We start from the raw sequence: 13,715 nt of genomic DNA, 5'->3' as shown, positions 1-13,715 counted from the left end.
ATATTGAAGATCCCTGTCTTTCTGTTGGCTGGCAGTTGGCAGCAGCATTCACCGTATTTGTTGATCACAATGGACAGGTTCCGTGTAACACATTTCTTCTAGTACAGCAATTTCTGTCAAATAAAAACATTGTGGTATGTCCTCCATCACCTTCATCACCGGATCTGGCACCATGTGACTTCTGGCTCTTCCCCAAAGTCAGAATGATTGAGGACATCAAATCAGCCACACAGCGCAACTAAAGACACTCTCGAAAGAGGACTTCCAGAACTGCTTCAGAAAGTGGCAAGAATAATGGGATAAGTGTGTTAAAAACGAGGGGAAGTATTTTAAGGGGGATTAATGCCAATGTGTATTTTACTATATAAATTTTTTCTTTAAACATTCACTGTATTATTTGATCACACCTCGTACTTAGTAGCATTGTCCACAGCCCTCCAATTCCCAAGAACGTTTCTATTCTTTTTACACACAAAAAAAGTTAATTTTTATAACCCGAGGCAGGCGGTAACAGTCTTCTCATTCTATAAGACTTTTAACACACAAGCTCAGTTAATAAATTTGCCAGAATGCAAACTCAGGGGTGTAGGTCTCTAAAACCCATGGCCTTTTCTCTCCTTAAATCACCACACTTTCCTTGACCTTGTGTTTTAAGAAAGTTGTACGATACTACGGAACTTGGTTTATATATGAGTATGACATTTTAAATTGGCCTGGGACCTATGTTTGAAGCTGGGGAATATACCATATTTACAGAATCAACAATCTATACTTTCTAGAGAAAACAGGCTTTCCCAGATATAAATAGTAGTTCTTCTTTCTTCCCATAAAATCACCAACTTTTTAAAAAGTATGTCAACTTTTATTAAGAAAAGTCTGCTATTTACACATATTTGAGTATAGTTACATACATGACACACCCATCTTCCGACTCTATACCTTATAGATAAGTTCTTTAAAGAGCGTGATTAATAAACAGATAGAACCTTGTGACCACACCTGCCATACAAGAATGTCAGGCGCAAAGAGAACTCACACATTAGTTAAACATATAGGCATCTAATTAGCCAGCATTATCTGCTAGACTTTCATAGAATGTCTCTCTAGAGTAGAGGGAGAACTAGAGTAGGGAATGATACACATTGAATTCAATGGAGCTCATCGCTCAGGAGGTCAAAATATTGGCACTTTGCTCTTCTTTAAAACCACAGCCCTATGACATCAGACTAGGGAAGGAATGGATTTGCCAATCTTTAAGATAAGGAAACCAAAGCTAAGGGTTTAAATGACTTGGCCAAAGTCATCCAGAAAAATCAGTCAGTCAGAAAGCTCAGATTGCAAGTTTTCTGCCTTATCTGATAAGTCAATGATACCTAATCTTAAACAAGTTTAGCACTTTACTGGTGTGTGTGTGTGTGTGTGTGTGTGTGTGTGTGTGTGATAAAAATTATAGAGTGTTCACTTCAGCAGCACTAAAAATGGAATGATAAGGAAGATTACCAAGAGCAAGGATGCCATGCAAATTCATTACACTTCCATATTTTTAAAAAATTATATTGGGCAGTCTGATGGTTCAGTTGGTTAGAGCGTGAGCTCTGAACAACAGGGTTGCCAGTTCGATTCCCATATGGGCTAGTGAGCTGCACCCTCTACAACTAGATTGAAGGCAACGAGCTGCAGCTGAGCTGCCGGAGGGGCGGCCCTGATGGCTCAGTTGGTTAGAGCACGTGCTCTCAACGACAAGGTTGCTGGTTCAATTCCCACAAGGGCCAGTGAGCTGTGCGCCCTGCAACTAAAGATTGAAAACAGCGACTGGACTCGGAGCTGAGCTGCGCCCTCCACAACTAGACTGAAGGACGATTCGGAACTGATGGGTCCTGGAGAAACACACTGTTCCCCAATAAAAATAAATTTTTAATAAGCCACAAAACAATTATATTGAACTTTTCAGCTAAATTCAGTTAAAAATCATTTCATTTCGAATGGCTTTTGAAACATTTCATATTACCCTTTGAAATAATCAATCATGATGAGTATTACAAAAACTAGAGAGAAAACATTGTTAGATTTTACTCTTTTTAAAAAAAACAGCAACAGAATTTTGGATTTTAGGCAAAGAAAAAAATATTTGTTTTAATCAAACGATAGATGAAATTTCCTGAGCTGACATTTTTTTCTCTAAAGCTGAAATAAAAAGCATTTCTTTCTAATTTTGTGATCATTATTGTAGTGGGTGAGAGTCTTTGTTAGCATTGGTAATTTATATGGTAAATTAAGTTTACACATTAACACTAATTTAAAATCATGACAACTTTACAAATGTGTTACAAGTGACCTGTTGAAGACATCTGGATTTTCAAGGCTCCTAGAATCAACACAAAAGGTTTCCAGCCCCAAAAGGTCACCCAATGGAGACTTTGCCAGGATACGGTCATTCCCTGAGTATAACTAGATACCCACAACAGGAAGACAATTTGACTACTCCTAATGGGATAATGTGCTTGGAAAAATGCAGGCACAGAACCAGCTAATAAGCACCATGGGAAGCCTTCCACCAGTCTGAATATGCCTCGAGGAATATACACACAATATACAACAGGCTTTAATCAAAGTGTTTGAGCGGGACCACAGTTTCTGGTATCCTTGGTTAGAAAGACAATAAATACTTATCTACATTCTCAGCTAGATTCTGCTTTCCCCATCTTGGTTTCCGAATTGTCAAAGAGCCTTCTGAACTCACATAACCAGCAGAAACAAGTGCACCATTAATAAAGGAGATCAGGATATAGAACTATTCTGCTGGAGATCAGCAAAACTAATTTCTGGAGAGATGCATGTGAAAACGTGCATGGGGTGGACTTTGCCCCTGAAGGAGCCTGAATGATTTTGGATGCAGGAACTAGCACGACACATGGACAAGAAGACAATAGAAAGGAAATGGTAGAGGAGTGAAGGAAGAGACATTTTCAAACTATATAAATAGTCAACATGAGTGTGATACTGACATTAACCAGCTATGAGAGCTTTTATGTGGGGAGACTGAGGTTCTTTACTGGTGGAAAAACAACAGCAATGCTGCTTACAGAAGGGTTTGCTCCCCTTCTGTAAGGGGAGCAAATATCACTTTCTTCATCTGACCATGCTGTTTAAAATTGAAACTTGCCTCCCTCTACCTGTCCCCTAACACTTGCTACCCCTATCCTTGCTCTATTTTTCTTCTTAGCACTGGTGACTTTCTAATATAGTCTGTATGTACTTATTTTGCATGTTGTCTCCTCCCCCACCCCACTAAGATGTAGGATTCACAAGGGATTTTTGTCTGATACTTATTGCAGTAGTCCCAGCTCCTAGAACTCTGGCTGGTACATAGTAGACACTCATTTTTTGAATGAACAGAACGAATGAAATATGAGAATGGACTCAGTCTCAGTAGCAGAAGAGGGGCACTTGCTGAATTACATGATAAAGAACATGGTCATTACCAGTCATGTGAATGTTTTCACTTGACATTAGACAGTATCTACCTCCCTATGTGATAGTCGAATGCTTAGCAACATAAGCCATCATCCCCCCCAAGGTAAGTAGTGACATATTTTAACACACTCACTAAAGGCAGGAAAAGAAACTGAGAACTATTGAGGACACATATGCATAGACATTAAAAGTCAGACACGGTTGATATAAATTTCACTTACCAACTAAACACAGCTTATTGCGGGTAAAACAATGCAACAATAACATAACAAAATCCTTGGGCATAGAAAAATCCAGTCCCGGCAGTTCTTTCCTCTCATCCTTTCTGGTATTTTTCCTGGCTCACTTTCTGAAATCTCCTACACCTTGGCAGAAATTATGACCAAATGGAAAAGAAGAACTTGACAGGAGGAGATGAAATGTAAAAAAAAATGCCTGCATCCACAGTTCTAAGGTTGAGACCATATTTCCCACCCCAAATTATACCATGGAGATCAGAAAACTATCCAAACTCTGTATTACTGACACCAGAGTGAAGAAGAGCAGGAAGGCAGATGGAAGAAAAAAGTCAGACTGAAAAACACTCCTCTTGAGAAGGGGAGAGAGTTGGTGAAAACTTGTCTGGCTGGTCTGGGAAACACGGTTGGGAAACAGGTCAAGATTCCTTTGGAAAACAAAATTTTAACGTGATTTGTGGGTAAGAGGCAACAAGCATGTTTCATTATACATCATCCTAAAGGCACTAGATTCCATTTCCATTGTTTAACGTTAATGGCATTCCTGGGTTACTCCCTCTCTTTGTTGGTACTTAGCTGAATTTATTTATTAATATCGTTACATTTTGTATTGTTCTTGGACCAATGACAGTGGTGCAAACATACTATAATAAAATCAGATTCTCAAAAAGTTAAAAAACCTTCTGGCACATTTATAGAAAGGAAATCTTAAACCATTAGGATTATCTACAACTCACAATATGCTACCTTTTCCATGCCAGGACAGGTGGTACCTTGAGCTCAAGACACAGGTTTAAAACATGATTAAAGAAACAAGGTATTTTCAATTTTTAAAATTTGTGAGCATATTATCATTCGCCGGTAATAGAATTTGCATTGTGACTGAGGACTCAACTAGAAGAAAAGAGGACAATCTTCAGTGAAATTAAAACAGGGTGACCTAATTCCAGTTATATCACGCTGCCATCCCAAAAGGACCATTTTGTAAATGAGAAGGCCAAATGCAATATCTTTCCTGACAGTATGTGTGAGTGCGAGTGCGAGTGTGTGTGTGGGCGGGGGGAGGGCATTCAGGGAGCCCTCCACTTTAACTTCTGTCTCTAGGCAAGGACGTGCCCAAACTTACCAAGGGTTTTTCTTCTTATTTCCAGGGTCAGAGTTAAGACAGCTTCCCTAGACTGCTGGGTTTTGCTGTATGGAAGCTGATTCCCAAGCCAAGCCCCCAAATTGCTTTTATGATATTTATGTCTATTTCCTCTACCTCTTTCCTTAGGATAGATAACTGTTTGCCATTGCTTTCTTCATAAAAGTCATCATCTTTTGCAGTCAGTTCTTAAGATTTGCTTTAAGGTTTCTAACTTCCAGAAGGCTGGGTCTGTTAATGGAGTGTTAAGTGGTCAGGGTAATTGACATTCATCTTACAGTACCCTGGGAAAGTCACGATGAGTGCAGTCTCCTCTCCCCACATCCATCACATTGCCAAGTCTCCTCCCTTGCTTTCCTGGGAACTACACAAAGAGGCTGAATATTCTGGGATCACAAAAAAAGGCGGAGGACAGCCAGGGCCTTACAGTAGGGGGAAGAAATTTATTCTCCATCAGAACTTCAAAAGACACAAGCCTACTACCAGCAAACCCCTTTTTGGCCCTGGTTAATAAGAAGCATTATTATTTAATTCTGTTGTTGATTAGTATAAATGTTCGTGTAAATTAATACATTTTCAACAAGGATAATAAAAAGCACTTCATGAAGGCAGAGGGTAAGATAGAAGAGAGTAGAAAGATGAATGCAAAAAGCAGTAATGAGTATTTCCTTCAATGATGCTATTTGAATTATTATACTGGGCTCATTTATTCCTCGGTATCTCGTCTAATCTCAACCTCCAAATTCTAGGAGGAAATCTGATCTGTTGAATTCAGACAACCTGCACAATAATATTCAGAGAACCGTAATAGCCAGCCCCACTACAGAACAAATTCTACTCTGACACTAAAACCCTTATGTAACTAATAAAGGGGCTGCACAGATGACATCGAGATTTATTTTTTTAAAAAGCCATTACAAGTGTGTGCAAACTATAATTTTGCCACAACTAGAAGTAATGCAGTCACATTTTTAAAGGAAAAAAACAATAGTAAATAATTTGGCAGCAAATTTTTTAAAGTTTGAAAGAATTTCTCTTCCATACATTTCAATAATACATACAAATAATTGGTTAATGTCTTAGTTTTATCTGAGAGATGATGAAAAAAGGCATAAGGGAGTCTTAAAATTAAGTTTAGCTAAATTTTTAAAAATTGCTACATACTTAGGATTTTTTTCCTACTTAATAAAAATAGATAAAAGAAAGTTGTGAGTTTGGAGAAATTAATGTCTACAGATAACCAAACGAAGCACATTTTCCTTTCTTAGTAAGACAAAGGACTATGGTTACTTTATTTCACACGCCAACAAAATCCACCAAGCTTTTATAATATAAATAAAGAACAGCAAGTCAACTCAGGATTATAATAATACGGTAAAAATGTGTATAGATTTTATTCTCCATTTCAAAAATGTGTGGGTTACATATGCTGCTTTCCTATTTCTCGTACCGGCACATTCTATCAGAGAACCTTTCCACACCGGGCGGTGTTGTAACCTTCCCAAAGCAAATCACTGTGTCTTTCTAGAAGAAAACTGGAAAGGAATACTTGGAGGTTTAGGAAGAGTCACACTGCTCACGTGTCTGCAACAGAAAGTGGCTTTCTCAGACCACAGCACACATGAAACTTGGCATTGTGTGCTTGCTCAGGGTGGGGCGTACATTATTTAACAAGACAGTGGGTTAGGCTCAGTGCTGCTGAAGCATCTGCCGGAAAATAAAGAAAGACACCAGGAAATAGGTGCACAGCAGGCAGCGCGGAATCCTCATACTTGAGAAATCAGTTGAAGAATCTGGGCAAACAAATGACTCTCCTTACATATTCTAATTTTTTTTTAAATGAAAAAACCCTCTAACAATGTGTTCAGGTGTTCAATGTGTTCAATGTGAATAAAAGTGCTGTAATATGATCTAAGCCAAAGATGAACCAATAATTTTTCAAATGCCTCATTCGGAATCTAGAGCTGTCCCTGAAAGCTATGACATTGGAACCATCTTTTCTTAAGACAGAAATATCATTTTATCTTTTGGTTCAGAAATCCACTTAACATTCAATTTTTAGTTTTAAATAAATAGCCAGTCTTTCTACTTGCTTTCCTATCTCCCCAAAATAAGGAATAATGACAGGGCGTGGCATACTTGCAGAAAAAGCTCTCTCATACAAAGATAATGCTCAGTGTTTCAGGGGAAGAAAACCCTAAGGTCCAACCCAGGGATTTTTTTTTTCTTTTTCTCGGTGATCCTACCAGTGAACTCCACCCAGACTTTAGTCTATGTCAAAATCAGGGGGAAAATGTCAGAAAAAAAACCCCAAATCATCTCCTAAATATTTGCCGATCATCAATGGCATTCAGAATTCAGAGTCGGGTCATGCATTATGAATGAATGGGTTTCCAATGGTAACAGGGAACCGCGGCACTCAACCCCAGGGTTCTCTATAGAGGACAGGGTGGGGGAAGGGTCGAATAGCACATTCTCCTCCACCCTGGGGGATTGAGGAAAGAATCCTGCAAATTAAATAGTCTATCCCCATCTTCGTACCCAACACATGCAGAGGGGAAAAATCTATTTAAAACAAGCCTAGATACACATTAATATAAAGACTAGTAGAAATAAAAAAAACTAGTCAGATCACATTAGGAACTTGGTAAAATCTTGCATGACTTTCTCCCTGTTCTTGCCAATTTGATGCCTTTGTTTAAGCAGAGTGGGTCTCGCTCTCTCTTGTAGTTAGAGCACGCCGCATCACCATGACGGGAGATGGGGTGGGGTCTGGGGGCCAGAACAGAGAGAGCAGGAGAAATCGGTTCACCCACCTTGTATAACACTAAGCCATCCGAACCTTTAGGACCTACTCATTTCTGCAGACAAATTAATCAACGAGGCAAAGCATTAAACCCTCCCAAGCCTGTCGCTGCAGCTCCGCGGAAATCCAAAAGAACAATGCGCATTTCTGCCAATATCTCAAGTTTGGAAGCACCATGCAAAGAGACTGGTTAAAAATCCCCTACCATGCAGTGCAGCCATCATCAGAAGCCCAGCATATCTTCTGCTCTAGGGCGTGAAGTGCCAGCTCATGGACAGAACAGAGGAAGAGAAAAATGGAGGAAAGGAGAAGAGAGGCTCAGGCAAGTCTGCAGGAATGTTTCTGGGTCCTTAACAAGTGGGAGACCCCTTTCGGCATTCAAACCAATCAATCTTTATCTTAGGACATCTTTTCCTCACTCAGCGTCTGTTGAAAAGACTGCAGCAAACCCAGCAAGGGATTGTGGGACAGGGATGCCGCAGCGAGCTGCAATGAGATTCGTGGCTGGCTCGCTCTGCCCTCTGAGTCAGCAGTCAGCTGCTTCCCTGCTCCGGCGCGGGGCCGCCGAGGTCCATCAGCAGAATGTGACTGCACGATTCGCCCAGGGAGAGGCAACCCGTGCAGGCCTCCCGGACAGGCACCCTGAGTGTTACACATCGGAAACAGGGTGTGCTGATACGCAAAAGGGGGGGGGGGGTGCAGTGAGAAGGGATTCTGGAAGGAAAACTAGACATCCGGCCCCTCCATAGGAAACGTTCAAATTTAGAGGAGTGTTGCGTGAGTGTGCAAGCACACACTTCCTTTAGAGAAAAAGATTCTCTCTTTCCTTAGACTTTTCAAGCAGCTTGGAACACAACTGTCAATGTTTAAAATGCAAAGCAGCTTAGTTGAACAAGCCTTTACCACGTTTCCCCCTTTTCGGTATTTGCCCAGGAAATAAAGGACAGGTCCTCTAAGTCAAACAATGCAAATGACACTTCTCAGCTTTTTGTGGCTCTAATCATTCAGAGAAAAATCACATAGCACATTTATTTGCTTTTCTGATGATGCAAAAGTTTTCAGTTAAAGTTTGAGAAACTTGACAAACTGTACATATATACATAACTTGATTCCCTATCATCATTACATTTATTTTTAAAGGTTTTAATAACTTAAAAATGATCAGTAAGGAACCATATAAAAATAATTAGATCGTCACATTACAAATTACACTGTAGAATAAAAAAATCGTACCCGTCAGCATGGAATTCACAATCATTCCCTTTTGCACAGCAACAAAAGCAGTTATGGACTCATATTGCATTCTATTCCTTGGTTAGTCACTAGTTTAAAAGTGGATACTAATCCTTTTTATTTAAATAATAAAACTGTGAATTTGCATATTTAACATGCATCCCATTCTTTCCATGCAGTCAGGGATTGCATTGAGCCCGGTGAGGGACCCTCAGCTCTGCAGAGCAGTGATTACCTTGGGTGGGTGGAGTGGGGAGCAGGGCCATAGAGAATCCAGGGAATTCGACAGGTCCAGGAAAATGCACAGACGTGCCAATTTTAGCATACTATTCCAGGTGGTACACAGTTCTTAAAAGCTCAAGGTAACACCCTGTTTTTTTTTTTAACAGCTTTATTGAGATATAATTCAGACTATATAATTCATGCATTTCAAGTGGACAATTCAATGGCTTTTAGTATAGTCACAGATATGGGCAACCATCACCACAGCCACTTTGAGAACATTTTCGTTACCTCCTAAAGAAACCCTGTACCTTTCAGTTATCACCCCCTACCTTGCCATCCTCCACAGTCCTAAGAAACCATTAACCTCCTTTCTGTCTCTGGCCAGTCACATGAATAGAATCATATAATATGTGGTCATAGGTGACTGGCTTTTGTCACTTAGCATAATGTTTTCAAGGTTCATCCGTGTTGCCGCATATATCAGTATTCTATTCCTTTCTACAGTTGAAAAATATTCCATGGTATGGATACAGCACATTTGTTTATCCATCTGTCAGTTGATGGAGATTTGGCTTGTTTCCACTTTTTGGCTATTATGAATAATGCTTCTGTAAACATTCGTATACAGGTGTTTGTGTGGACACATGTTCTGTTTTAGAAGTTTACAATTTAAGTAGAACCAACTCCTGAAACTACAAGCTACCTCCACTCCATTTTTCAATGTCCTCTTCCTGAGACAGGCCATCACAAAGGTGCCTGATGTGCCAAGAGAGGAGTCCCCTCTGCTTTTCATTTGTGCTGCTGAGCCCATCCCATAAACAAATTCATCGAATGCTGACCCTCCCCCAGCACATCCTCTCCCCTGACTTCTCTCCTTCTCTTCGCCCACTCAACCCAGGCATACAATTGGAGTGAGTCCCTGTGCTCTGAAGATCGTGGGGAAATGGGAGAGATCCTTGGTCTTGTAGCTGGGTTTGTAGTCAGAGAAGGTTCACCTACTCATTCAATCATTCATTCCAATGAACCGTCATTGCATGGCTGGTGTGTGCCCGGCACTGAGTAGGCACAGAAGAACGTGACAATTTCTCAGTCCTCAAGAAGGACAATCTAGTGTGGGATATGGATTATAAGCAGGCAACTGTAACTCGGAGGGGTAAGCGCTTTGACTACAAGAGGAAGTAAACGCTCTGGAGCTCATAGGAAGGACATATCACGGTGGGAGGAGTGGGGTGCCTTTTAGGCATGGAGCACAACGCAGGCAAAGACTTGGAGACAAGAGATGGCTCAGAGGAAATGAGAGTGATAATTCAGTGCAGCTGGAGCCTGGGGTGAGGTAGAGCAAATGGGGGGGGGGGTGTCATAGGTTTTTCTGATCTTTTCCTGGAATTGGGAATGCCACTTCCTGGGAATCAGCATTACATAGGATAGTTGGATTCCAAATACCCTCATCACTATGGTGTAACTACTGTCTGAATAAATGGGTTTGGAAGGCTCAGCCAAGAACGTAACATGCACAACATTGTTCATTATAGGAAAATGCAGCCTTATTCTTAGCACATGTCTTGGCTGGCAAGTGAATCAACTGTTTGTAAGTTGGGCCCGCGTTACCACAGGATGTGTTAGCCGGCCACAGCATCGTCCCCTTGGCACTACCTGGCAACAGGTAGGTAGGTGGTGGTGATAATGGCTGTGGGTGTATAGCAGCCCAGTTTCTTTGAGTTGGAGTTTGCTTGTACTGAGACATCAAGCAGCCAGATGGTGGGGCTGCAAGAGCAGAGAAGAGCCTAAGATCCTTGGGATTCTTACAAACGTCTTGGAGCTGTCTTGCCCGCCTCAGTTTTCCTCCAGTTGAATAGACATTAGAGAGTTAACTGTCATCAGCCAGTTTGACTGTGATGTACACTCAGGGAATATACAGACAGAATGCATATGCATAAGAACAGGACATGTGCTGAAGAAACTGGGTTTGGTAGGATCCGGGGAGACAGAGATCTGAAATTTATTGACCATCTGTTATGTGCCCAAACCCTTTATATACAGTCTATCTCCCCAATCAAGGAAATTGCTCCTGGTAAGTAAACTCTTTGAGATGGCACAGAAGAGCATTTATGATCTGGCCTGTGCCATCCTCATTTTTTCCCACTTTCTATTTTCCCAGTAATACTCTAGCTCCTAAGACATGCCACCATGTATATTTTTTAGCAGTGGTTCTCACACTGGAATGGCACCACCTGATGAAGGGGTGGGATATGCATTTGGAAATGTGCAGGGACATACTGATTGTGTATTTGGGGGGTGGGATAAGGGGTACTACTGACATTTAATGCCTAGGAGCAGGGATGCCAAACATCCTTCAGTGCATGGGAGAATTCCATACAAGAACATGTGACCCCTCAAATTGCCAAGAGCTCCCCTTTGAGAAACACTAATCTCCAGGCTCATGCCACTTGTTCTGCCAGGAACGTGCTCTCATCCTTGCGTGACTCCTTCCTTTCCCTGGTTAACTCCTTCTAATCCTTCAGAACTCAGCAAAGACACCACTTACTGTAAGAAAGATTTTCTGCCAACCCCTCCAATCCCAGACCTTCCCACCCCAGTCTGGATTGGGTGCCACTCCTGTGTGCTCCATAGCATTCCTTGCTGGAAATTATTGACAGCTCCATCTTTTACCTCTATGTCCCCAGGCCTTGTACAGTATCCATCACATAGTAGGCACCCAATACATAGATGTAGAATGACAAATATCCTTCTGAAAATGAATAAGTGACATAACAAGATGCAAAGGTAAATGATTACCTCAGAATTGGAAAACAGTTGGATCAAGGACCACTGGGGAGAGGCAACTGTTCATATCTGTTCAGTGGTTTATAATTTAGAAAACACCTTCATAATACAAAGCAAAGCAAACCCAGAAACAGATAGAGCCAGCACAATTATTATTTTAGTGGAAACTGAAGTTCAGAAAGGTTACGTTACCAGCCCACAGTGGAGTAGCCTGTATGTACCACAGGTGAATTGCAGTTCAGGTCCCGTGACTGGCATAGTTCCTCTTTCAGGGTGCCAGAGTGCCCTGCAAGGATGGGCTAAAGCAGGAACACTTATCAGGCAATTCCACAGTGGAACAAAGCCAGCTGATTAGAGAGGTGATGTGTTCCAGGGAGAGACAGCTACAATGAACTAAAAGGAGGCAACCTGAAATCAGGAGGCTAGAAACTGTGCCTAATGCAATCATTATTTAGTTTTTCTTACTTTTGCTTTCAAACACATTTATCGAAATTCTTGCCCAATGATCGTCTGAAAGAGGATGATAAGGAACAATTATTTCCAGCCTTCAGATCAGGAGAAGAGATATTGTTATAATGGATTTCACAGGGCTCTATCTGTGGCCCCTCAAAACCAGGTTCCTTCGAGCCAGTCCAGACTCTATTTTTTTTTTAAAGAAGGAAAAAACTATTAAAATTACACTGATGGTAACCACTTTGAGCACCTCTTTTAATTGCAGAAGTCAAACATGACTTGTATTCATCTTTTGTTATAGGTATATATTGAGTATTAAATTTTAATAGTTTTTCCTTTCTTTTTTTAAAAAAAATTATTTATATTTCATTAGTTCCAGGTGTACAAAGCAATGTAATAGTTAGACATTTAAACCCCTCATAAAGTGATAGCCCATCCCACTCTACCTCCCCACAAGCTACTACACCCCTGACATCATATATAGCTGTTGCAATACCATTGACTACCTTCCCTATGCTGTACCCCACATCCTGTGACTATATCTACCTATATATTTAGTTACAGTTGACATTCAGTATTATTCTACTTCAGGGCTTCAGGCGTACAGTGCATTGGTCCGGCACCTACATAGTCTATGACGTGATAAGTCATAGACTGATAAGTCCAGTGCCCATCTGGCACTTTACATAATCTTTACAACATTGTTGATTATATTCCCCATACTGTATTAACTATTAGTTTGTATTTCTTAATACCTTCACCTTTTTCACCCTGACCCCAACCCCATTCCCATCTATCACCCTGATAGATCTAGTACAGTCCAGATTCTTTATAGTCAGTTTGGGAGAGTGGTTTGGCTTGGACCCCAAGAGACTGCTTTCCTCTATATTGGCAGCGGCTCCGGAAGGCCCCCCACATTAGGGGGTTAGAGGCCATTCTTTAGTGGCTGTAGGGAGGTCCTAGGCCAAACAGGACTGTTTGAAAATAATGGCGATGAAGCAGAAATAATCTTCCCTTTAAGTGTCCTTAAGAAGCGAGATGGTCCAAGTTGACCTCAATCTAGTGGTGTTATACAGATAGAAATGGATTAACCAGGAAACCAGCTGACCCAGTTGCAACCCAAGAACTCTCCCCCAAATTGGCCTGCCCTTGGGATTACCATTTAATGTTATACATTTCACAAATAATTATGTGCCAGGTGGTATACTAGGCACTGACGATACAAAAATAAATAAGATGCGAACACATCTCTTAAAGTCACTCCTGGGGACAGTTTCCTATCTCTAAATCGCAGTCATATTGATTGGGTCTCGGGTATCAGGACAGCCCTTCCCAGACGGGCGGAGTGTTTGCAGTAAGG

General features: G+C 41.0%; 1 protein-coding gene across 10 annotated transcripts in view; it reads right to left on the bottom strand.

The window, feature by feature from the left end:
- TRIM2 (tripartite motif containing 2) overlaps positions 1-13,715 on the bottom strand; it is a 131,021-nt gene that overhangs the window by 54,463 nt on the left and 62,843 nt on the right. For 2 of the 10 annotated variants that reach the window (XM_081077312.1, XM_081077316.1), the window contains exon 1: positions 7,866-8,129. The exons of the other annotated variants lie outside the window; for them this stretch is intronic. In XM_081077312.1, coding sequence (XP_080933438.1) covers positions 7,866-7,868 — 3 coding nt within the window. In that variant the 5' untranslated portion in view covers positions 7,869-8,129. Of the gene's footprint in view, positions 1-7,865; positions 8,130-13,715 lie in introns of those variants that run through there. 10 annotated transcript variants of the gene reach the window in all.

This window comes from Rhinolophus hipposideros (genome assembly GCF_964194185.1).
Source record: "Rhinolophus hipposideros genome assembly, chromosome: 16".
Classification (NCBI taxonomy): Eukaryota; Metazoa; Chordata; class Mammalia; order Chiroptera; family Rhinolophidae; genus Rhinolophus; species Rhinolophus hipposideros.
The sequence above is the reverse complement of the archived record's forward strand: the minus strand, read 5'-3'. Positions and strand labels throughout refer to the sequence as shown.